The sequence below is a fragment of the Rana temporaria genome, chromosome 10 (assembly GCF_905171775.1).
Source record: "Rana temporaria chromosome 10, aRanTem1.1, whole genome shotgun sequence".
In the NCBI taxonomy this organism is placed as follows: Eukaryota; Metazoa; Chordata; class Amphibia; order Anura; family Ranidae; genus Rana; species Rana temporaria.
This window is the reverse complement of record NC_053498.1, coordinates 58,906,672-58,932,109: the sequence shown is the minus strand read 5'-3', so window position 1 is coordinate 58,932,109 and position 25,438 is coordinate 58,906,672. Positions and strand designations below refer to the sequence as shown.

Genomic DNA, 25,438 nt, shown 5'->3' with positions numbered 1-25,438 from the left:
GAGGGTCTAACCACCAACACAGACTTTGTCGGACTCTTGATGAGAGCGGCAAAGGGATATCTAAGGCCTGTGGCCTCCTGCTCCAGGCTGACAGAATGGCTGCCTGGAGGATGCGAGTGTGGCTCTGGGCGTACGGTACCGCCTCGAATGTGGCCACCATTTTGCCTAGTAACCTCATACATAGGCGAACAGTTGGTTCCTTCTTGCTTAGAACCAGTAGAATTAATTCCTTGATGGCTTTGACTTTTATCAGAGGCAGAAACACCCTCTGTTGTTCTGTGTCTAATCTTATGCCGAGATATTCCAACTGCCTTGTGGGCTGGAATACTGATTTTTCTTGATTTAGGACCCAGCCGAACCTCTCGAGGTACTGGACTGTGAGGGCCACTGCTTGTTTCAAGCCAGGAGACGAGTGATCTATGACTAGGAGGTCGTCCAGGTATGCTAGGATTGTGACCCCTTGAATCCTTAGATTGGCTAGGATTGGAGCTAGGACCTTCGTGAATACCCGGGGGGCCGTAGCTAACCCGAAGGGAAGCGCCATGAATTGGAAATGACGTAGAGCCACCGAGAAGCGTAGAAATCTTTGATGTGGCTGGTAAACTGGAACATGAAGGTAAGCATCCTTTATGTCTATGGATGCCATAAAATCGTCCTTCTGAAGTGCGGCAACTGCTGACCGCACGGATTCCATCCGAAATGAGCGGACCTTTAGGTATGCATTTACCATTTTTAAGTCCAAAATTGGCCTGACATCGCCGTTGGGCTTTGGGATAATGAATAGGTTGGAGTAGAAACCTAGCCCCTGTTCTTGGACTGGTACCTCTACTATTACCTCCTGAGAGAGTAGATGATTCAATGCCGCTATTAATGCGGCTCCCTTCTTGGGATCGTTTGGTACTCTTGACTCCTGAAAATGAGGAGGAGGAAACTTTAGGAAGTCTAGTTTGTAGCCTGTAGCCACGGAGGACCGTACCCATTTGTCGGGAATGCTGGTCTCCCAAACTTCTGTAAAGAGACGCAGTCTTCCCCCCACCTTCGAGGGTGGGGGCGCCCCTTCATAAGGCCGGCTTGGGGGCTGGCTTTGCTGGCTTGCGAAACCACTGCTTCTTGCCTGCGCCGGCCTGTCCCTGCGACCTGTTAAAATTTGCTTTCGCAGGAGGCCGTCGATACTGTTTGGTATTGGAGGGCCCCTGCCCAGGGGAGTACTGTCGTTTAAACGCAGGCCCCCGAAACTTCCTCTTGGTGGGCAAAAAAGGGATTTTTAATACAGCTTACCTGTAAAATCCTTTTCTTGGAGTACATCACGGGACACAGAGCGGCATTCATTACTATATGGGTTATATGGAGTACCTTCAGGTGTTGACACTGGCAATCTTCAAACAGGAAATGCCCCTCCCTATATAACCCCCTCCCATAGGAGGAGTACCTCAGTTTTGTAGCAAGCAGTATGCCTCCCAAAATGGTCCCCAAAAAAGAGGGGTGGGAGCTCTGTGTCCCGTGATGTACTCCAAGAAAAGGATTTTACAGGTAAGCTGTATTAAAAATCCCTTTTTCTTTATCGTACATCACGGGACACAGAGCGGCATTCATTACTATATGGGATGTCCCAAAGCAATGCTCACAATGAGGGGAGGGAGAACATCTCCAAGACAAAGGATTTAATTTAGAGAAATACTCAAATCATAATAAATCCAACTTAGTTGAGAAAAATAATCTTAAATTTTTTAAATTTAACTCAAAAAAGAGGAGCCCCCGGAATCCGAGGGTCTCAAACTGCAGCCTGCAGCACTGCCTGCCCGAAGGCAGTATCAGTATTCCTTCTTACGTCCAACTGGTAGAATTTTGTAAACGTGTGGACAGAAGACCAGGTTGCCGCCTTGCAAACTTGAGCCATAGAGATCTGGTGGTGTGCTGCCCAGGAGGCGCCCATGGCCCTAGTAGAATGAGCCTTTAATGATACTGGAGGAGGCAACCCTTTCAAGCCGTAGGCCTGAGTGATTAATTGTTTAATCCACCTAGAAATGGTGGATTTTGCAGCTGCCTGCCCCTTCTTGGGCCCATCTGGTAGAATAAACAGCACATCTGTTTTTCGGATTTTCTCTGTAGCTTTAAGATAGGCCTTCATGGCCCTGACGATATCCAAGGTATGCAGCAACCCTTCCTTTCTGGAAGTAGGTTTAGGGAAGAAGGATGGTAATACCAAATCCTGGTTCAAATGAAAACTGGATACAACCTTCGGTAGGAAGGAAGGATGAGGGCGGAGAACGACCCTGTCCTTATGAAAAATAAGATATGGTTCCTTACAGGATAAGGCCGCCAGTTCCGATACTCTTCTTGCGGAAACTATGGCGACCAAAAATACTAACTTCCTTGTCAGTAAAACCAAAGGAATTTCAGCCAACGGCTCAAACGGTTGTTTCTGTAAACTTGACAAAACAAGGTTTAAATCCCACGGGCAAAGCGGGGATTTAACTGGAGGTTTAATACGTAAGACCCCTTGAAGGAAGGTCTTAACCAGCGAGTGGGTGGCCAGCGGCCGCTGAAACCACACTGACAGAGCAGAAATCTGTCCTTTGATTGTGCTTAATGCCAATCCTTTATCCACTCCTAGCTGGAGAAAACTTAAAACTCTATCAATGGTGAATTTGCGAGAAAGCCATCGCTTGGACTCACACCAGCCTACATAGGCCTTCCAGACCCTGTAATAAATCACCCTAGAGACCGGTTTCCTGGCTCTGATTAGGGTAGAGATTACTTTCTGAGACAGACCTCTACCCCTGAGAATCAGGGATTCAGCTTCCAGGCCGTCAAATTTAGATGCCGTAAGGCAGGGTGGAGGATCGGACCTTGCGATAGCAGGTCTGGCCGTAGAGGAAGAGTCCAAGGGTCTCCCACTACCATCTTTAGGATTAGTGAATACCATGCCCTTCTGGGCCATGCTGGAGCTACCAGGATGACTGGTATGTGCTCCACCCTGATCCTGCGCAGCAGGCGGGGTAGTAACTGGAGCGGGGGAAATGCATAAAGTAGTCTGAACTGATGCCAAGGGCAAACCAGCGCATCGGTTCCGCAGGCCATCGGATCCCTTGAGCGGGATATGAACCTGTCTAGTTTCTTGTTGAGTCTTGATGCCATGACGTCCACGTCCGGCACTCCCCATCTCTGGCAGAGTGTCTGAAAGACCTGTGGATGTAGAGACCATTCCCCCGGCAACAGAGTCTGGCGACTTAAAAAGTCCGCCTGAAGGTTGTCCACTCCTGGAATAAATATCGCCGATATGCAGGGCACATGAGCTTCTGCCCATAGGAGAATCAAGCTCACCTCTCTCTGAGCGGCTTGACTCTTGGTTCCCCCTTGGTGATTTATGTATGCCACTGCTGTGGCATTGTCCGATTGAATTCTCACCGGGAACCCCTGCAACTTGGACGTCCAAGCCCTGAGGGCTAGTCGAGCTGCTCTGAGCTCCAAGATGTTGATGGGCAATTGCTTCTCTGGCTTTGCCCAAGTTCCTTGGCGAGTGCAACCATCCAAAATTGCTCCCCAGCCTGTTAGGCTGGCGTCTGTGGTTACTATCTTCCAAGCCACTGGGCTGAAAGACTTCCCCTTCAGTAGATTCTGAGGGTCTAACCACCAACACAGACTTTGTCGGACTCTTGATGAGAGCGGCAAAGGGATATCTAAGGCCTGTGGCCTCCTGCTCCAGGCTGACAGAATGGCTGCCTGGAGGATGCGAGTGTGGCTCTGGGCGTACGGTACCGCCTCGAATGTGGCCACCATTTTGCCTAGTAACCTCATACATAGGCGAACAGTTGGTTCCTTCTTGCTTAGAACCAGTAGAATTAATTCCTTGATGGCTTTGACTTTTATCAGAGGCAGAAACACCCTCTGTTGTTCTGTGTCTAATCTTATGCCGAGATATTCCAACTGCCTTGTGGGCTGGAATACTGATTTTTCTTGATTTAGGACCCAGCCGAACCTCTCGAGGTACTGGACTGTGAGGGCCACTGCTTGTTTCAAGCCAGGAGACGAGTGATCTATGACTAGGAGGTCGTCCAGGTATGCTAGGATTGTGACCCCTTGAATCCTTAGATTGGCTAGGATTGGAGCTAGGACCTTCGTGAATACCCGGGGGGCCGTAGCTAACCCGAAGGGAAGCGCCATGAATTGGAAATGACGTAGAGCCACCGAGAAGCGTAGAAATCTTTGATGTGGCTGGTAAACTGGAACATGAAGGTAAGCATCCTTTATGTCTATGGATGCCATAAAATCGTCCTTCTGAAGTGCGGCAACTGCTGACCGCACGGATTCCATCCGAAATGAGCGGACCTTTAGGTATGCATTTACCATTTTTAAGTCCAAAATTGGCCTGACATCGCCGTTGGGCTTTGGGATAATGAATAGGTTGGAGTAGAAACCTAGCCCCTGTTCTTGGACTGGTACCTCTACTATTACCTCCTGAGAGAGTAGATGATTCAATGCCGCTATTAATGCGGCTCCCTTCTTGGGATCGTTTGGTACTCTTGACTCCTGAAAATGAGGAGGAGGAAACTTTAGGAAGTCTAGTTTGTAGCCTGTAGCCACGGAGGACCGTACCCATTTGTCGGGAATGCTGGTCTCCCAAACTTCTGTAAAGAGACGCAGTCTTCCCCCCACCTTCGAGGGTGGGGGCGCCCCTTCATAAGGCCGGCTTGGGGGCTGGCTTTGCTGGCTTGCGAAACCACTGCTTCTTGCCTGCGCCGGCCTGTCCCTGCGACCTGTTAAAATTTGCTTTCGCAGGAGGCCGTCGATACTGTTTGGTATTGGAGGGCCCCTGCCCAGGGGAGTACTGTCGTTTAAACGCAGGCCCCCGAAACTTCCTCTTGGTGGGCAAAAGAGTACTTTTTCCGCTTGAAATGGTCTGGATGTATTTGTCCAGGTCTTCTCCGAAGAGTCGTCCTCCATGGAAGGGAAACCCTACCAGGAGCTTCTTGCATGGGGGCTCTGCCTCCCAGCTCTTTAACCATAAGAGTCTTCTCATATGGATAAGGGATAATGATAGGCGTGACGCTTGCTGGATCGAATCCTTAATCGCATCTACCGTAAATCGTATGGCCCTAGGGACGTCCGAAAATTCTTCTGCCTGCTGGGCAGGAATAAGTTTAAGCATCTGCTTAGCTTGATCCGATAATGCTTGCGCAACCCCAATTGCAGCCACAGCTGGCTGTACTACTGCCCTTGCAGTAGTGAAGGAGGTCTTCAGTAGCGTTTCCAAGCGTTTATCAACCGGATCCTTGAACACCTGTATGTTTTCTACAGGGCATGTTAAAGACTTGTTAACACATGAGATGGCTGCGTCTACAGCCGGGGCTGCCCATCTCTTGGAAAATTTCTCTTCCATAGGATATAAGGCAGAGAATCTCTTTGGTGGTACAAAGATTCTATCTGGCTTGGCCCAATCTTGGAACATAACTTCCTCTAGTAGAGGATGGATCGGAAAAACCGCATTGGTTTGAGGCGCTCTTAGTGAGCCTAAAGCTGAGACCGTTGATACTTGGAGATCTGGTACTGGCAAGTTAAACGTCCTATGGACCAAGTCTGTTAAAACTTGAACCCACCAGCTCTCCCCTTGGGAGGCTGCGCCAGACTCCTCCGTACCCGGATCCTCGATCCCTGAACCTACTTGGTCCTTGTCCAAGAGGTCTTCCCATTCCTCTGCGGAAGGGACCTCCTCGTCTGAGGGTTCACGCTCGGGCGACGGAGATCTATTCCGTTTTCTGCCCCGCATAGCCTTGGCTATCATTTTTTCCATTCTTTTTTCCATCTCTTTTAGAGAGGTGGACAGTACCTCGTCCGTGACCATCCTAGGGTTGGACTGACCCGTGCCAGCTCCAGCCTCAGATCCCGATGGTCTCACCAAGGCTCCTTCTGGGGAAAGTAGCGGTAAGACTTTGTCCGAGACCCCGGACCCTCTGGGGGAATCCCCACCTTTTGTACCCTCCGAACCAGATGCCATGGTACAATACTGAGGTACGCCCGCTACTTAATGGTGTTTTGGGAAAATAAATAGTTGTTGCCCACAAACCCTTTCTGGGGAAAAATGCCTTTCCTTATTAATCTTGGCTTTTTTTTTTTTTTTTTTTTTTTTAAACCAAAGAAAAAAAAACCATTCTGTCCCCCTTTAGTAGTATTTGCCAATAAAAACTGCTGAAAAGAAAAAAGAAAAAAGAAACCCTATCTTTAGGGTGAAAGACAGTCTGTTTGCAGACTGTAATACTTTTCTTTGGCCACTGTGTGTCCTCGGCGCCCCACTCTGCCGCTCTGTCCTCCTCTCTCAGTTCCAACACATCACTGAGCTGGGAACTCTTTGGAAGGGCCGCCCCTTCCTTTTACCTACGGGCCCGCCCTTCCCCTTCAGAAAAACGGCGCGAAATTGCGCCCATATCACGGGGACGCGCGCGCGCGCCCGCCGCGGGGGGGGGGGGGGGAGGCCCACACGAGGAGGTCAGAGGCTGATCCTGCCGTACAGGCCAGGATCCATAGAGCGGCACTGATCTGTCTGCAGCAACCGCCTGGACCTCTCTGAGCAGGCCTGCAGGTAAGAGCATTCACTCCCTTTACATAAGAAACCTCAATAGATTCCCAGGGGCTTCTCTTAAGAGAATTGTCACTATACACACAGGCCCTTTTCAATGCTACTAGCACCAGTTGCAATACTACCAGGGAGGTCACAATTATGGGGATTATACACATATATATAGTCATCCTATCTTTAAGATATGTGACTCACCTTGCCAGATGCAGCGCATAAACCATAGGCATGTCCCGCTGTGACCTTCCCCCAGACAAAACCTGCTGCGAACCAAGTTCCGCAAGTTTTCCCTTTCACTTACCTGCTCCATGCCGCAGGACTTTGCACAGCAAGAGGTCCAATCTTCCCCCATCTCCGTGGGGCTGTCTAGACCTTCAGGCCCTGGGTTCCTATGAAGGATCCACTGTCCTGGGCCCATATAGCACCCTGGCAACAGAAACATTAGGCCCCCAAAGGTTTCTAGGTTCTGGGCCCAGGGTCCAGCTCTCTGTGACAGAAAGCATTATGGGCTATACCCCAATGGTTTGGGGTCCGGTTACTGACCACTTTAGCACTGAGGCCTTTGGACAGAACCGGTTAGCCCACCTTAATCCCAAGGATGTGGAGGCAAGCTAAACCATGACCAACACCTAAGACACTGGCGTAAAAACTGAGGTACTCCTCCTATGGGAGGGGGTTATATAGGGAGGGGCATTTCCTGTTTGAAGATTGCCAGTGTCAACACCTGAAGGTACTCCATATAACCCATATAGTAATGAATGCCGCTCTGTGTCCCGTGATGTACGATAAAGAAAGAGTACTTTTTCCGCTTGAAATGGTCTGGATGTATTTGTCCAGGTCTTCTCCGAAGAGTCGTCCTCCATGGAAGGGAAACCCTACCAGGAGCTTCTTGCATGGGGGCTCTGCCTCCCAGCTCTTTAACCATAAGAGTCTTCTCATATGGATAAGGGATAATGATAGGCGTGACGCTTGCTGGATCGAATCCTTAATCGCATCTACCGTAAATCGTATGGCCCTAGGGACGTCCGAAAATTCTTCTGCCTGCTGGGCAGGAATAAGTTTAAGCATCTGCTTAGCTTGATCCGATAATGCTTGCGCAACCCCAATTGCAGCCACAGCTGGCTGTACTACTGCCCTTGCAGTAGTGAAGGAGGTCTTCAGTAGCGTTTCCAAGCGTTTATCAACCGGATCCTTGAACACCTGTATGTTTTCTACAGGGCATGTTAAAGACTTGTTAACACATGAGATGGCTGCGTCTACAGCCGGGGCTGCCCATCTCTTGGAAAATTTCTCTTCCATAGGATATAAGGCAGAGAATCTCTTTGGTGGTACAAAGATTCTATCTGGCTTGGCCCAATCTTGGAACATAACTTCCTCTAGTAGAGGATGGATCGGAAAAACCGCATTGGTTTGAGGCGCTCTTAGTGAGCCTAAAGCTGAGACCGTTGATACTTGGAGATCTGGTACTGGCAAGTTAAACGTCCTATGGACCAAGTCTGTTAAAACTTGAACCCACCAGCTCTCCCCTTGGGAGGCTGCGCCAGACTCCTCCGTACCCGGATCCTCGATCCCTGAACCTACTTGGTCCTTGTCCAAGAGGTCTTCCCATTCCTCTGCGGAAGGGACCTCCTCGTCTGAGGGTTCACGCTCGGGCGACGGAGATCTATTCCGTTTTCTGCCCCGCATAGCCTTGGCTATCATTTTTTCCATTCTTTTTTCCATCTCTTTTAGAGAGGTGGACAGTACCTCGTCCGTGACCATCCTAGGGTTGGACTGACCCGTGCCAGCTCCAGCCTCAGATCCCGATGGTCTCACCAAGGCTCCTTCTGGGGAAAGTAGCGGTAAGACTTTGTCCGAGACCCCGGACCCTCTGGGGGAATCCCCACCTTTTGTACCCTCCGAACCAGATGCCATGGTACAATACTGAGGTACGCCCGCTACTTAATGGTGTTTTGGGAAAATAAATAGTTGTTGCCCACAAACCCTTTCTGGGGAAAAATGCCTTTCCTTATTAATCTTGGCTTTTTTTTTTTTTTTTTTTTTTTTTAAACCAAAGAAAGAAAAACCATTCTGTCCCCCTTTAGTAGTATTTGCCAATAAAAACTGCTGAAAAGAAAAAAGAAAAAAGAAACCCTATCTTTAGGGTGAAAGACAGTCTGTTTGCAGACTGTAATACTTTTCTTTGGCCACTGTGTGTCCTCGGCGCCCCACTCTGCCGCTCTGTCCTCCTCTCTCAGTTCCAACACATCACTGAGCTGGGAACTCTTTGGAAGGGCCGCCCCTTCCTTTTACCTACGGGCCCGCCCTTCCCCTTCAGAAAAACGGCGCGAAATTGCGCCCATATCACGGGGACGCGCGCGCGCGCCCGCCGCGGGGGGGGGGGGGGGGAGGCCCACACGAGGAGGTCAGAGGCTGATCCTGCCGTACAGGCCAGGATCCATAGAGCGGCACTGATCTGTCTGCAGCAACCGCCTGGACCTCTCTGAGCAGGCCTGCAGGTAAGAGCATTCACTCCCTTTACATAAGAAACCTCAATAGATTCCCAGGGGCTTCTCTTAAGAGAATTGTCACTATACACACAGGCCCTTTTCAATGCTACTAGCACCAGTTGCAATACTACCAGGGAGGTCACAATTATGGGGATTATACACATATATATAGTCATCCTATCTTTAAGATATGTGACTCACCTTGCCAGATGCAGCGCATAAACCATAGGCATGTCCCGCTGTGACCTTCCCCCAGACAAAACCTGCTGCGAACCAAGTTCCGCAAGTTTTCCCTTTCACTTACCTGCTCCATGCCGCAGGACTTTGCACAGCAAGAGGTCCAATCTTCCCCCATCTCCGTGGGGCTGTCTAGACCTTCAGGCCCTGGGTTCCTATGAAGGATCCACTGTCCTGGGCCCATATAGCACCCTGGCAACAGAAACATTAGGCCCCCAAAGGTTTCTAGGTTCTGGGCCCAGGGTCCAGCTCTCTGTGACAGAAAGCATTATGGGCTATACCCCAATGGTTTGGGGTCCGGTTACTGACCACTTTAGCACTGAGGCCTTTGGACAGAACCGGTTAGCCCACCTTAATCCCAAGGATGTGGAGGCAAGCTAAACCATGACCAACACCTAAGACACTGGCGTAAAAACTGAGGTACTCCTCCTATGGGAGGGGGTTATATAGGGAGGGGCATTTCCTGTTTGAAGATTGCCAGTGTCAACACCTGAAGGTACTCCATATAACCCATATAGTAATGAATGCCGCTCTGTGTCCCGTGATGTACGATAAAGAAATACTCCCGTAACTTATATGTCCCAATGCGACCATGTGCACGAGTCCTTAAAGAAGTTGTACATTAATAAATATGTTCACCGCTAGAAGTGCGGCCCAGGTAAGCTTCACTCAGAGGCCTGAGGGGGATTTAATACATTTCATTGTATGTAATACAGACGGAAATTTCAAAAGTAATTTCAATCAGCATTTAGTTGTAAAAAAAAAAAATCAACACATACTATCATCATACCTGCCTATATAATAGGTTAGTGGTCAGTTGCCTTGATTGGTTTGATCATTTTTGCACTTGTTTGAAAGTGACAGAAAATTGATGTGTGTGTGACCAGTTTAAGTCATAGAAGAATGCCAAAACAAGAGGATTGATGTATGAATATGTTCTTAAACATTCTTTCCATCGGCCACCAATCAGATTTAACCTTGCTCTCAAGACTGAGTAGTCTCATCTGCCACCATGGTAGAAGGAATATGCACTGTGTATGATCCTTTTCCCTTCCCTGTTATTTGGGCTGCACTTCTCCTCCCGCAGGCCCCTACCACCTTACAGTCCTGAGGATGGAGGATAACAAAGTGGTTGTATAGGTTTATTTATAAAAAAAAAAAAAAAAAATCATGTCATACTTGCCTCCACTGTGCAGTTTGTTTTGCACAGAGTGGCCCCGATCCTCCTGTTCTGGGGTCCCTCGGCGGATGTCTCGGCTCCTCCCCGCAATAGCTAACCCCCTCTGGGAAGCTCTATCCCGAGGGCAGGGGTCAAGTCCTGGGGAAAAAAGTGTGGGAACTCCCACCCAAGATCCACTACCCCACCAAAAAAAAAAAAAAGGATATGCTCATATGCATAATTACTAAACCGCATGTTTTTTTTTCCCGATCCACTGTACCTTAGTAATCCTTTATGTTACTGGCCGCTTCCTGTATATGGATTCATCAGGTAGTGTGCGGGTATTCTGTCACTTCCTCGATGCCGCAATGTCTCCTGGGAGCTTTTGTCATTGTTCCCAGGAGATATTGCAGAGGTTTGTCTTGAGTTATAGTGGGATTTAGAAAGAAGCAAGTTCTTTCTAAATCCGGCGATAACTCGCAGCAGACCTCCGCAATGTCTCCTGGGAACAATGACAAAAGCTCCCAGGAGACATTGCGGCATCGAGGAAGTGACAGAATACCTGCACACTACCTGATGAATCCATATACAGGAAGCGGCCAGTAACAAAGGATTACTAAGGTTCGCCTGCCCCTGACAGTGACTCGAGCTGGGCATCGCCACTTAGTGAAGGATTGGCTTGGGCGGCTCGGCTGCTCTCGGCTGCTCTAGTTCTGCAAAGGGAACCAAGTTCCTGTTGTGAAAAAAAGTGCAGGAACTCCGTTCCCACGCATTCCCGCACGACTTAAGCGCTGCCCAAGGGGGTTAGCTTGCGGGCACGCTCCTGGTCATACACGCTGCGTCCATTGAAACAGTGTATGACTCGGCCCCGCCCCCCCAGCGACCGCGTCATTGGATGTGATCGACAGGAGTGCGAGCCAATGTGCTTCTATTAATCTATCTAATCAACGGCCAGATTCCATGGAGAAGAGGACGCCCGGGGACACGCACAGCGGGTGAACGGGCTCAGGTTAGTAAACGGGGGGGCTGGGGAGGCCGTCATTGCCAGTTGTTTTTTCACCTTAATGCATAGGATGCATCAACATGAAAAAACACAAACCTTTACAACCCCTTTAATGTGCACATTTTATAGTGCTTTTTTAATGGCAGGCTACAACTTATTCGGTGATTAAAAATAACACTTTACAAATACAAATCACACAGTTGGATCACGACAAACTCTTCTAGTTCTCAGTTCACCTAAGAGGAAAGAGACATTACCGCTGAAGCTGGTGGGTAAGCAGGGCTGGCTGATTCTCTCCGGCTGTTACTATGGTTGCTGACTGAAGAGGTGGTGATGGCTGTGCAGAACGGATACAGTCCTGAAATAAAAGAAAGATTTGATTATTTCGGACCTCATTGCAAGATTGTACTATTAAGATAGGTGCATATGAAAGTGCAAAGATTGCCATGCACAGGCAGATTCAGCTGCCTAGAACTTAAATCGGTGTTCCACCCAAAAGTGGAAGTTCCTCTTTAGTGTTCCACCCAAAAGTGGAAGTTCCTCTTTAAGCACTCCTCACCCCCTGACAGACATGCTCCCCTTTGGGGGGGGGGGGGGAAGAAGTTACCTAGTTTTGACTGGTACCTGCTCCCACTTCCGCTCAGGCTGCCCAGGTGGCTCGAGCGTAAGTTCTCGTCTCCCCCTCTCTCCCTGCAGTCTTCTAGGACACGCCACAGGTCCAAGAAAATTGCCAGCAATTGAGGAGGGGCAGAATGACTGTCACAGCCGGATGATCACACTTGCAATGCCGGCACCAATAAGAGACAAGGGAGATAGAGTCAAGGGTTCGGGCTGCTGCATTGCTGGATCATGGAACAGGTGATGGTGTTTATTGAAAGTCAGCAGCTACGCTTTTTGTAGCTGCTGACTTTTGAATCCAAAAATGTCTGGAACTCCGCTTTAAAGTGAAACAGTCATAAGTGAAGTATCTAGCAAGCCATTCCAGGGCTGCTCCTTAAAATACAGGTAAAAATGCAAAAATTTTAAATCATACATCAAAGAATACAGAAGAGTTCAGATCCATGACTATTTGGGATGTTTCAAAGCACAGAACATGAGGCCTTGGCGGCAACACAACCAGGCCAAAACATTTAAATACAGAAGAGGTTGAACTCCAAAATTAAGATGCCTGAAAGGCCTTCTGCCAAAAATGGATGTCCTGCAGAGGCATAAATGCTTATCTAGTAAAACTTAGTAAATGTGTGAAGAGAAGACTAGGTCGGATCCTTGCAACTGAACAACAGAAGCTTGATAATGAATAGCAAAGGATGGCACTGACAACTGGTGGAATGGTCCATGACTGGGAAAAAAGGAAGGAACCTTGCCCTTAATGCCACATGCCTGAGAAATGAGCCGATGAATTTACTGAGAAATAGCAGATTGAGAAGTAACCTGACCCTTTCGAGAAATCAGACTATCGAAACAAAGCTGTAGACCTCAGATAAACACAAACATAATCCAAAAAAGAGTGAAACATCTTCCTCTTAGGATGGATATTATTAGGACAAAAAGGATGACAACACTATGTTCTGATTCAGGTGAACAAAGAAACCACCTTAGGAAAGATAGAGGACTGAAGCCTCAACACCACCATATGCTGGTGAAGATGAACCATGAAGGGGCAGCAAACTTCAAGACCCTGCAAATAGAGGTAATGGCAACCAAAAAGACAACCATGTGCTTAAGGATTCATAAGGAAATCTTTCAGATAGGCTCAAAAGAAGAAGTCTAAAAAAACAGACAAGACCAAGTTGGGGTATCATGGAGACAAGTGGGGGCCTGCACAGGTGGAACGCTCCATGTAAACACCCTGCACAAAGACTTCAACTGAAGAATGAGATGCAATAGGTCTCTGAAAAAGTATAGCCGAAGCCGCGATCTGTCCCTTGATGGCACTTAAAGCCAGAGGACATCTACACAGTAGACTAGAGAAAAGTCAAAAAATTTCCCTTGACATCCAGTTGGAAAGCCAAATCTGGTAAACTTGCTACCATTTTATTTGGAGAAGCTCTGAATGGATAAATGGATTAGTGAGATGGCAAATTCCTAGATAAGCTATATTTACTTATTTAGACTTACTTATGGTATCCCTAGGTCCCCCTTCCACCCTGTCTCCACAGCTCCTGGGACAGACATGCCACAGTGGTCACCATCTGGAATCTATACAGTTTTTATTGAATTGTTTCTACCAAACTGATTTCTACCCTGTGAGTAGCATCAGTTGCTGAGGAAGTGAATTATTGAAATGTGTTCATGAATCAACCTATCCATTTCTTTGGTTTTCATACTTGTATATGTTTTTATATGCTGAATAAAGTGGAATATTGATATATACCATTTTGTGTGTTTTATCACCTCCAAAAAAATCCCATGGGCACCAAGTTATGGCTTTCTTACAAGTAAGAAGGTATAGATGGAGGTATACAAGCCCTAATAATCGGTTTGACATCCCATCGGAGATTAAAATTACAAGCCTCAGACCAGGAGTAAGAAGTCTTCCATATATAAAATGGTATACCTTCCTAGGTGGTTGATGTCCTAGCCTTGGGGAGGTCATGGATTACAGAATCCGAACACTCCCATCTCTCAGGTGTTGAGCGTCAGCAGTCAACGCAATGGACCTTTAAGACCTCTTTCACACTGGGGCCGTGGCCGCGTTCATGGTAAAGAGGCACTTTTCAGCTGCTAGCAGGTCACTTTTAACCTCAAAGAAGGGGTTAAAAGCTCCCGCTTTTTAGGCAATTCGAAAGCACTGCCCATTCATTCCAATGAGCAGGGCGTTATGGGACCTCTAAATGCAGCGCTCCAAGTAGTAAATGTGGATGTACTTTTATATAAGATGACGTATGAGGCCAGGGGTGCCCCCAAGAAATTCAGGAAGGTATGGTTTAGATGGGTGGACTTCCCGCAAGCGCACCGCCCGAGTATGAAAGAAATCACACTTAAATGAAAGGGAGGTGGTTTTCAGGTGCCTAGCAGAGGCTATTTCCAGCACTAAAGTGCCTCAAAACCGCCCCAGTGTGAAAGGGGTCTAAGCAGGATGGAAGACTGGACCCCGCGACAACAAATCTGGCTAATCTGGAAAAGTCCATGGCTCATCTTCTAAGAGATTTACAATGTCTGCATACCATGTCCTGCTTGGCCAAGCAGGTGCAATCAAAATCACCGGACTGCATTCACCTTTATGATGCGCAATAGGCAAGGAGGGAGCTACAGAGCAGGAAAGGCAAAAGATCACAGAAAAAATTATCCAATTAATAACTAGGGCATCTAAAGATCCACATCTGGCATTCCCCCCACCCCACAGACAAATCTCTGCAAACACCTATGGGTGAAGAGCAAATTCTCATGCATTCAGCTGAGAAAGTCCTCCTGCTAATTTTCCATGTCAGGAATGTGCACTGCATAGAGAGCCGGATTGTGAATTTCTGCCCAAGACCAGATCAGATTAGATCCACTACTCCCCTGAGCAACATGACTTCCTCGCCCCTCCTTGATGTTTGATGTATGCCACAGCCATGGTTGTCTGACTACACCCTCATGGGAACACCCTGAAGGCATACTGACGAGTGTAGGAGAGCAGAGCCGAAATCCCCCAAAGTTCTAGGATGTTGGTTGGAAACTTTGGTTCCTCTGACCACCACAAACTCTGAACCAAGATGTTCTCCTGAACACCTCCCCAGTCTAAAAGGCTGGCGTCCATTTTCAGGACCTTCCAATTAATTGTAATGAAGTAATTGCTGGTATCTGGCACCTGTGCAGATAACCGCCATTCCAAAGCCAACCTGGTCTTGAGAGTCAACTGTACTAGCATATTCAATGACTCTCAAAGTTTGCTCCGGAGTGAAACTGGGCATCAAAATAGACCTCATCTTCCCCAACACCTTTATGCAGTTCTAAATTGAAAAAATTTCCAATAAACAACCTCAAGGACTCCATCTTGGCTCAAAGAGCCAGGGATACTAAACCTAAGTACTTCAGAAACTGTGATGGAACCAAGGCCGATTTCTGAAGATATAGCAACCAGACAAACCTCTCCAGAACTTGAACAGTTTACTGAACATTTGAATACATTTCTAAGCCAATTTTCCCCCTGAAAAGCAGGTCATCAAGGTACCCCACAATCTTAACAACCCCAGAATGGAAAGTGGCAATCCTCCACCACTGAAAATCATGGAAAGGCCAGAAGTTCTAAATGTGCGGGTAGGCACATCCTTGATATCCACTGATGCCACGAAATTCCCTAATGAAGCAAAGAAAGCACCGACCAGTTGGACTCCATCCTGAAAGGTTGTTATGTCAGGAAATTGTTAAAACCCTAGAGGTCCAGAATAGCCAAGATGTCCTTGTTTGGGGTTGGCAACAGTGAACCAGTTTTAATAGACCCATTGTGACAGAAGTCTTTCCAGGGCCACAAAGAAAACTACTGTTTTTTAAAGGGTATCTAATGATAGCTTTGACAGCATAAAGTTTGGAGGGGGGGAAAGCAGTGAATCTCTAGTTTGCAACTTCTGGATATCATGCGCCGTCTGCCCAAGGAAATGTGAAAATGTGCAATGATGCAACACACATGCACTGCTGGCCTATCCCCGACAAACACAGAGCAAAAAAGAGAATCAATAGCACAGAGTGCAAAGGGAAATACTGCCGCCAGCTCCACATAGAAAAGAGGCGCTCATTAATTCATGTAGCAAAGCCAACAGGCCCAATTTTCACAAATAACGACATGAGTGTCCCGCAGTGTTCTTTAACGACTCGATTCACCCTCCAGGGGATCACTGCCTTTAACCTGAGGAGCACCTTTCCAGTGAGAAAGCTGTATCAGGACACCACTGCCTGCCCATTTCAGCCCTTGCCTTGCACAATTACAGTCCCCCCCTTGGCCTGCTGGGCATAACGACCGATTCAGATAAAGACCCCTTCTGTCCCACCAGAGGTGTTAGGAGCAGGCCAGAATTAATGGGAACTGAAGACAATGCAGAAGATCTTCAGTGAGACACATGGTGACACACTCAACTAGCTAAAAATTCAGTCTAAGCTGAATTAAAAGGGGTTATGAGGGCCTCCAATAATTTGTTTTTCAAGTGTGCATCCACCTAAACATGGCAGCATAGCTCAAGTAGCCATGAATATGAACTCCTCTGCGCCCTATAATGTACAATTTAAAAAATAAATAAAAAAAACACTTTTATTGAGTAGTAAACTCCAAGTGTATGACTCACTTTTGTATGTAGAAAAACAATATATACAAAATGCAATGTTATAAGTGGGAAGCCTTTGTTTCCAAATATTCAAGGTGAACAAAAGTGAAAGTCAAAAATTTAAGGGGCACACAGTGATTAAAATGTGTAAATATGAAGCAAACAGAAGGTGATACAGGACAATGCTGCCCTTTTAGGGCCGGTTCACACCACAATTTCTACGTTCCAAATGTGTTTCTGCATGCACGTTTTTGATGCTTGCTGGTTCCATTTTGGTGCCTTTGTGCATTTTTTACCCCTTTGTTTCTTCATTTTAATTAAGGATATGTGTATTGAGGTATTTTTTTTTTTTTTTAATGCATTTTCCTGTATTAGATACAGAAAAAACATGCCAGGTCCCACTTTTGTTGGCTGCACTGGAATGCAATGCACTACTGTAAAAAAGAGATTTTTAATACAGCTTACCTGTAAAATCTTTTTCTTGGAGTACATCACGGGACACAGAGCGGCATTCATTACTATATGGGTTATATGGAGTACCTTCAGGTGTAGACACTGGCAATCTCAAACAGGAAATGCCCCTCCCTATATAACCCCCTCCCATAGGAGGAGTACCTCAGTTTTGTAGCAAGCAGTATGCCTCCCAAAATGGTCCTCAAAAAAGAGGGGTGGGAGCTCTGTGTCCCGTGATGTACTCCAAGAAAAAGATTTTACAGGTAAGCTGTATTAAAAATCTCTTTTTCTTTATCGTACATCACGGGACACAGAGCGGCATTCATTACTATATGGGATGTCCCAAAGCAATGCTTACAATGAGGGGAGGGAGAACATCTCCAAGACAAAAGGATTTAATTTAGAGATATACTCAAATCATAATAAATCCAACTTAGTTGAGAAAAATAATTTTAAATTTTAAATTTAACTCAAAAAAGAGGAGCCCCCGGAATCCGAGGGTCTCAAACTGCAGCCTGCAGCACTGCCTGCCCGAAGGCAGTATCAGTATTCCTTCTTACGTCCAACTTGTAGAATTTTGTAAACGTGTGGACAGAAGACCAGGTTGCCGCCTTGCAAACTTGAGCCATAGAGATCTGGTGGTGTGCTGCCCAGGAGGCGCCCATGGCTCTAGTAGAATGAGCCTTTAATGATACTGGAGGAGGCAACCCTTTCAAGCCGTAGGCCTGAGTGATTAATTGCTTAATCCACCTAGAAATGGTGGACTTTGCAGCTGCCTGCCCCTTCTTGGGCCCATCCGGTAGAATGAACAGCACATCTGTTTTCCGGATCTTCTTTGTAGCTTTAAGATAGGCCTTCATGGCCCTGACAATATCCAAGGTATGCAGCAACCCTTCCTTTCTGGAAGTAGGTTTAGGGAAGAAGGATGGTAATACCAAATCCTGGTTCAAATGAAAACTGGATATGACCTTCGGTAGGAAGGATGAGGGCGGAGAACGACCCTGTCCTTATGAAAAACAAGATATGGTTCCTTACAGGATAAGGCCGCTAGCTCCGAAACTCTTCTTGCGGAAACTATGGCAACCAAAAATACTAACTTCCTTGTCAGTAGAACCAAAGGAATTTCAGCCAACGGCTCAAACGGTTGTTTCTGTAAACTTGACAGAACAAGATTTAAATCCCACGGACAAAGCGGGGATTTAACTGGAGGTCTAATACGTAAGACCCCTTGAAGGAAGGTCTTAACCAGCGAGTGGGTGGCCAGCGGCCGCTGAAACCACACTGACAGAGCAGAAATCTGTCCTTTGATTGTGCTTAATGCCAATCCTTTATCCACTCCTAGCTGGAGAAAACGTAATACTCTATCGATGGTAAATTTGCGAGAAAGCCATCGCTTGGACTCACACCAGCCTACATAGGCCTTCCAGACCCTGTAATAAATCACCCTAGAGACCGGTTTCCTGGCTCTGATTAGGGTAGAGACTACTTTCTGAGACAGACCTCTACCCCTGAGAATCAGGGATTCAGCTTCCAGGCCGTCAAATTTAGATGCCGTAAGGCAGGGTGGAGGATCGGACCTTGCGATAGCAGGTCTGGCCGTAGAGGAAGAGTCCAAGGGTCTCCCACTACCATCTTTAGGATGAGTGAGTACCATGCCCTTCTGGGCCATGCTGGAGCTACCAGGATGACTGGTATGTGTTCCACCCGGATCCTGCGCAGCAGGCGGGGTAGTAACTGGAGCGGGGGAAACGCATAAAGAAGTTTGAACTGATGCCAAGGGCAAACCAACGCATCGGTTCCGCAGGCCATCGGATCCCTTGAGCGGGATATGAACCTGTCTAGTTTCTTGTTGAGTCTCGATGCCATGATATCCACGTCCGGCACTCCCCATCTTTGGCAGAGTGCTTGAAAGACTTGTGGATGCAGAGACCATTCCCCCGGCCATAGAGTCTGGCGGCTTAAGAAGTCCGCCTGAAAGTTGTCCACTCCTGGAATGAATATTGCCGATATGCAGGGCACATGCGCCTCTGCCCATAGGAGAATCAAGCTCACCTCTCTCTGAGCGGCTTGACTCCTGGTTCCCCCTTGGTGATTTATGTATGCCACGGCCGTGGCATTGTCTGATTGAATTCTCACCGGGAACCCCTGCAATTTTGACGTCCAAGCCCTGAGGGCTAGTCGAGCAGCTCTGAGCTCCAAGATGTTGATGGGCAACTGCTTCTCTGGCTTTGCCCAAGTACCTTGGCGAGTGCAACCATCCAAAATTGCTCCCCAGCCCGTCAGGCTGGCATCTGTGGTCACTATCTTCCAAGCCACTGGGCTGAAAGACTTCCCCTTCAGTAGATTCTGAGGGTCTAACCACCAACACAGACTTTGTCGGACTCTTGATAAGAGCGGCAACGGGATATCCAAGGCCTGTGGCCTTCTGCTCCATGCTGACAGGATGGCTGCCTGTAGGATGCGAGTGCTTAGAACCAGTAGGATTAATTCCTTGATGGCTTTTACCTTCCTCAGAGGTAGGAACACTCCTTGTTGTTCTGTGTCTAATCTCATGCCGAGATATTCCAACTGCCTTGTGGGCTGGAAAGCTGACTTTTCTCGATTTAGGACCCAGCCGAACCTCTCGAGGTATTGGACCGTGAGGGCCACTGCTCGCTCCAAGCCGGGAGACGAGTGGTCTATGACTAGGAGGTCGTCCAGGTATGCTAGGATCGTGACCCCTTGGATCCTTAGCTTGGCTAGGATCGGAGCTAGGACCTTCGTGAACACCCGGGGGGCCGTAGCCAACCCGAAGGGAAGCGCCACGAATTGGAAGTGACGCGAAGCCACCATGAAGCGTAGATATCTTTGATGTGGCTGATAAATTGGAACATGAAGGTAGGCATCCTTTATGTCTATGGACGCCATGAAGTCGTCCTTCTGGAGTGTGGCAGCTGCTGACCGCACGGATTCCATCCGAAATGAGCGGATCTTTAGATATGCATTTACCATCTTTAGGTCCAAAATTGGCCTGACATCTCCATTGGATTTTGGGATGATGAATAGGTTGGAGTAGAAACCCAGCCCCTGTTCCAGGACTGGTACCTCTACTATTACTTCCTGGGAAAGTAGATGATCTAATGCCGATCTTAATGCGGCTCCCTTTTCCAGATCGTTTGGAATCCTCGACTTCTGGAAATGAGGAGGAGGAAACCTTAGGAAATCTAATTTGTAGCCTGTGGCCACGGAAGACCGTACCCACTCGTCGGGAATGCTGGCTTCCCAAATCTCTGAAAAGAGTCGCAGCCTTCCCCCCACCTTCGTGGGTGGGGGCGCCCCTTCATAAGGTTGGCTTGGGGGCTGGTTTTGCTGGTTTGCGAAACCACTGCCTTTTGCCTCTAACAGCCTGTCCTTGTGATTTGCTGTTGAAGCCGAAGTTTGCTTTTGCAGGAGGCCGTCGATACTGCTTGGCATTAGAGGGCCCCTGCCCAGGGGAATACTGTCGTTTAAACGCAGGCCCCTGAACCTTCTTCTTAGTTGGCAAGAGAGTACTCTTGCCGTTTGAAATGGTCTGAATGTATTTATCTAGGTCTTCTCCGAAGAGTCGTCCTCCATGGAAGGGGAACCCTACCAGGAGCTGCATGGGGGCTCAGCCTCCCAGCTTTTTAACCATAAGAGTCTTCTCATATGGATAAGGGATAACAATAAACGTGACGCTTGCTGGATAGAATCCTTGATTGCGTCTACCGTAAAACATATGGCCTTAGGGACATCCGAAAATTCTTCTGCCTGCTGGGCAGGAATAAGTTTAAGCATCTGCTTAAATTGATCCGATAATGCTTGAGCGACCCCAATCGCAGCCACAGCTGGCTGTACTACTGCCCCTGCAGTAGTGAAGGAGTTCTTAAGTAGTGCTTCCAAGCGCTTATCAACTGGATCCTTGAACACCTGTATGTTTTCTACAGGGCATGTTAACGATTTGTTAACACATGAGATGGCTGCGTCCACTGCAGGAGTAGCCCATCTTTTGGAAAATTTTTCTTCCATAGGATATAGGACAGAGAACTTCTTAGGTGGTAAGAAGATCTTATCTGGCTTGTTCCAATCTTGGAACAAAACTCCCTCTAATAGAGGATGGATCGGAAACACAGCATTGCTTTGAGGCGCCCTCAGTGAGCCCAAAGCTGAAACCGTCGATACCTGGAGATCTGGTACTGGCAAGTTGAATGCCCTATGGACCAAGTCCGACAATCCTTGAATCCACCAGCTCTCCCTCAGGGAGACTGCCCCAGACTCCTCTGTATCCGGATCCTCGATCCCTGAACCTACTTGGTCCTTGTCCAAGAGGTCGTCCAATTCCCCTGAGGAAAGGACCTCCTCTTCTGAGGGTCCGCGCTCGGGCGACGGAGATCTATTCCGCTTACTGCCCCGCATAGCTGCGGCTATCATTTTTCCCATGCTTTTCTGCATCTCTTTTAAAGAGGTGAGTAATACCTCCTCCGTGACCATCTTAGGGCTGGACTGACCCGCGTCAGCTCCAGCCCCAGATCCCGATGGCCCCAAGGCTCCCTGTGGGGAAAGCAGCGGCATAGCTTTGTCCGAGACCTCAGACTCTCTGGGGGAATCCCCACCTCTTGTACCCTTGTTTTTTGATGCCATGGTACAATACCGAGGTACACCTGCTACTTATTGGTACCTGGGACTTATAAATAGTTAAATGCCCAAACACCTGTTTGGGGGATAAAAAAATGCTTCCTCTCCCCTAGATGACACTTTTTTTTTTTTTAAAAAAAATCTTTTTTTTTTTTTTTTTTCAAATCTAGGAAAGAAAAAACATTCTGTCCCCCTGAGTAGTATTGCAAGAAAAACTATGAGATGGAAAAGAAACAGCCTATTCCTAGGCTTGAAAACAGTCTTTCTGAAGACTGCAATATTCTTTCTGGCCACTGTGTGTCCTCGGCGCCCCGTGCTTGCCGTTCTGGTCTTTCCTCCTCAGTTCCAAAGTATTGAATGAGCTATATGGAACAAACAAGGAAGGGCCGCCCCTTCCTTAAGCCACTGACCCGCCCTTCCCCCCCAGCAATCTCAAACAGGAAATGCCCCTCCCGACAGGGGGGGGGTGGGGTTGGGAGGAAGGGACCTCTCTGCTCCAGCAAACTGCAGCCTGCAGCCTGGAACCATGAGGAGGTCAGCGTTTTGCCTGCTTTGCAGGCCGTGAGGAGGAAGACTGAATGGAGCATCGCCTGGAGGCTTGCAGGTAAGCACAGCTCTCTGACACACACATATACTTTTATATCACACAGGCCCCACTCAATGCTTTTCCAACACTACAAGGGAGGTCACATCTTATGGGGAATAATACATATAGAGCCATCCTATCTTTATGATATGTGACTAGTTTGCCAGATGCAGTGCATAACTTTAGGCATGTCCCCTGTGACCCCCCAGAAAAAACCTGCTAAGAACCAAGTTCCGCAAGTTTTCCCCTCACTTACCTGCTCCATGCCGCAGGACTTTGCCAAGCAAGAGGCCCAATCTTCCCCCATCTCGGTGGGGATGTCTAGACCTTCAGGCCCTGGGTTCCTATGAAGGATCCACTGTCCTGGGCCCATATAGCACTCTGGCAACAGAAACATTAGGCACCCAAAGGTTTCTAAGTTCTGGGCCCAGGGTCCAGCTCTCTAAAAAGAAAAGCATTATGGGCTATACCCCAAGGGTTTGGGGTCCGGTTACTGACCACTTTAGCGCTGAGGCTTTTTTGGACAGAACCGGTTAGCTCACCTAATCCCAAGGATGTGGAGGCAAGCTAAACCATGACTAACACCTAAGACACTGGCGGAAAAACTGAGGTACTCCTCCTATGGGAGGGGGTTATATAGGGAGGGGCATTTCCTGTTTGAGATTGCCAGTGTCTACACCTGAAGGTACTCCATATAACCCATATAGTAATGAATGCCGCTCTGTGTCCCGTGATGTACGATAAAGAAATACTGCCATTGGAATCCATGTTAAACACTGTGCATGCATTTTTGATGTAGGATAAAAAAGCACTGGCCTGCATCTGGTGTGAACCAGCCTTTAATGTAGAAGTGTACAAACTGGCCTGCATCTGGTGTGAACCAGCCTTTAATGTAGAAGTGTACAAAGTAGCTGCAGAATCATTAGCATAGTCGGCACCTGGATTTGTTGCTGCAGGTAATGATGCTGATGCTCTTGCAGATAAATGAAATGCTGTTGCTGAGTGTGTTCCAGAGCTCTCTCATCCATGGTTATACCATACATCTTCTGAAGCTGCTCACACTCCTATAATTGGAAAAAAAATCATACAATTATCACATCACACACATGATTTTTGATGCATACGTTAGAATTACAAACTACTCAAACACTTACTGTAAATGTTTTTCTAAGCGTATGCTTTAGGAACTTCTATTGGTTAAGTCACATTCCCTTGTTTTTCTGCAGCATGCTTGACCCATCACTTCCTTATCACTTTTCGGAGTGCTATAGCTTCATCATGGTTGTCTGCAAATTCTCTAGCAATGATTGTTTTTGTTAGAGGGGCAGAGTGATTTGTCCTTCTAATGCCACGTACACACGATTGGTTCATCCGATGAAAACGGACCGATGGATTTTTTTCATTAGATATCCGATGAAGCTGACTTTCATCAGTCTTGCCTACACACCATCAGTTAAAAATCTGATCGCGTCCAAAGCAGTGACGTAAAACACAACGACATGCAGAGAAAAATGAAGTTCAATGCTTCTGAGCATGCGTCGACTTGATTCTGAGCATGCGTGGATTTTTGACGGATGGATTTCCCCACAGACGATCCTTTTTTTTCTATCGGTTTTTTAACCATCAGAAAATTTTAAAAACAAACAAAAAAAAATGATGGGGCCCACACACGATCGGTTCGTCCAATGAAAACGGTCCATTGGACCGTTTTCATCAGACAAACCGATCATGTGTACAGGGCAAAACTGGATAAAAGACTGTCTCCGGGTGGGCAACTCAATCGACACGGTTGCATTCTGGCAGCAATGAATGAAAACGATGTATCCTCTGTGCGGCTTATTGGGCTTATCTCAAAAGGGATGCCAGATAACTTTTTGAACTATAAAACAGCAAGCATGTATGATGCTAGGTGGTGATAGGGTGGCATTATCTTAGTGTGGGGAGAAAGGCGATTCACACATCATTATATATTGCCTAGCAGAGAGCTGTGTCTGCATGTAGTTCAGTCTTTATTCTACCTATTAGTTATACTGAATGCTCATTTATTAAAGCAGTGCCAAGTGGTGACAATGATAAACCTGAGAAAGTATTTAGGTTCTATCTGTATGTGATTATGTAACATGTGCTAAGCAGTCAGTTGCCACAAACCTATGTGGGATCATTTATGATTGGGCTTACTGGATGCTTGCCTTATTATGATGTACTATAAGCCAGCAGATTTTAGATTAAAGCAGGGGTGTCCAAACTTTTTTCAAAGAGGGCGTGAGGGCCTGACCATTTTGCCTGACTTTTTTTGAACCATTAAAATTAAATGCAAATTAAATATTTTATGCAAAGTTTATTGCAAACGGCATACTATTCATTTCATAACATTGGATGACAACATATGATGAAATATTGTCTTCTCCGATCAGGGCAACGATGAGCTCAGGCGTGTTATGTTTAAAAAATATATATAAATTTCTCTCTCTCTCTCTTTCAAAGCTTGAGCGTGTTATGTTTTTTTTATTATGTTAATAGATCTATCTTCTTAAGCCCGACAAATTCCAAGCGCTGCGCTCATTGTTGGCATGAGCTGGGGCATGTGGGTGGGCGTGTTCACAAGTCTATGTGCCCGAGCCCGCAAGGAAGCCGACAACGCGCAGTGCCACCGCCAATCACAGGTACTGTGACATTTCCCCGATCTCTGCATCTGTAGCCCGCAGATGCAGAGATCGTAAATAGTCACAGTGCCTGTGATTGGCTCTTTGCGCTGCCAGCTTCATAGTGGCTCTGGCACACAATGAGCGTGGCGCTTGGGATTTGTCTGGCTAATGATAGATATATTAACAGCATACAAAAACATAACACGCTTAAGCTTTGGGGGCCACAGATGGAACAACTGGAACGCGGGCCGCAAATGGCCCGCGGGCCAGACTTTGGACATGTCTGGTTTCAAGCATAGAATGCATATGCATTGTTCCAAATGAATATCATAAAGAAAAATATAGAACTTTTTAAAAAACTGATCAATAAAAAGTAAATATGTCTGCAGACACAATGTATAGTATACCGACAACCAACTAGAA

The 25,438-nt window shown here is 47.2% G+C and overlaps 1 protein-coding gene across 4 annotated transcripts in view; it reads right to left on the bottom strand.

Moving 5' to 3' along the window:
- SIK3 (SIK family kinase 3) overlaps positions 1-25,438 on the bottom strand; it is a 281,667-nt gene that overhangs the window by 33,021 nt on the left and 223,208 nt on the right. For all 4 annotated transcript variants that reach the window (XM_040327664.1, XM_040327667.1, XM_040327665.1 and 1 more), the window contains exons 17-18: positions 23,309-23,434; positions 11,717-11,817 (exon numbers count right to left, since the gene is read on the bottom strand). In XM_040327664.1, coding sequence (XP_040183598.1) covers positions 11,717-11,817; positions 23,309-23,434 — 227 coding nt within the window. The remainder of the gene's footprint in view (positions 1-11,716; positions 11,818-23,308; positions 23,435-25,438) is intronic.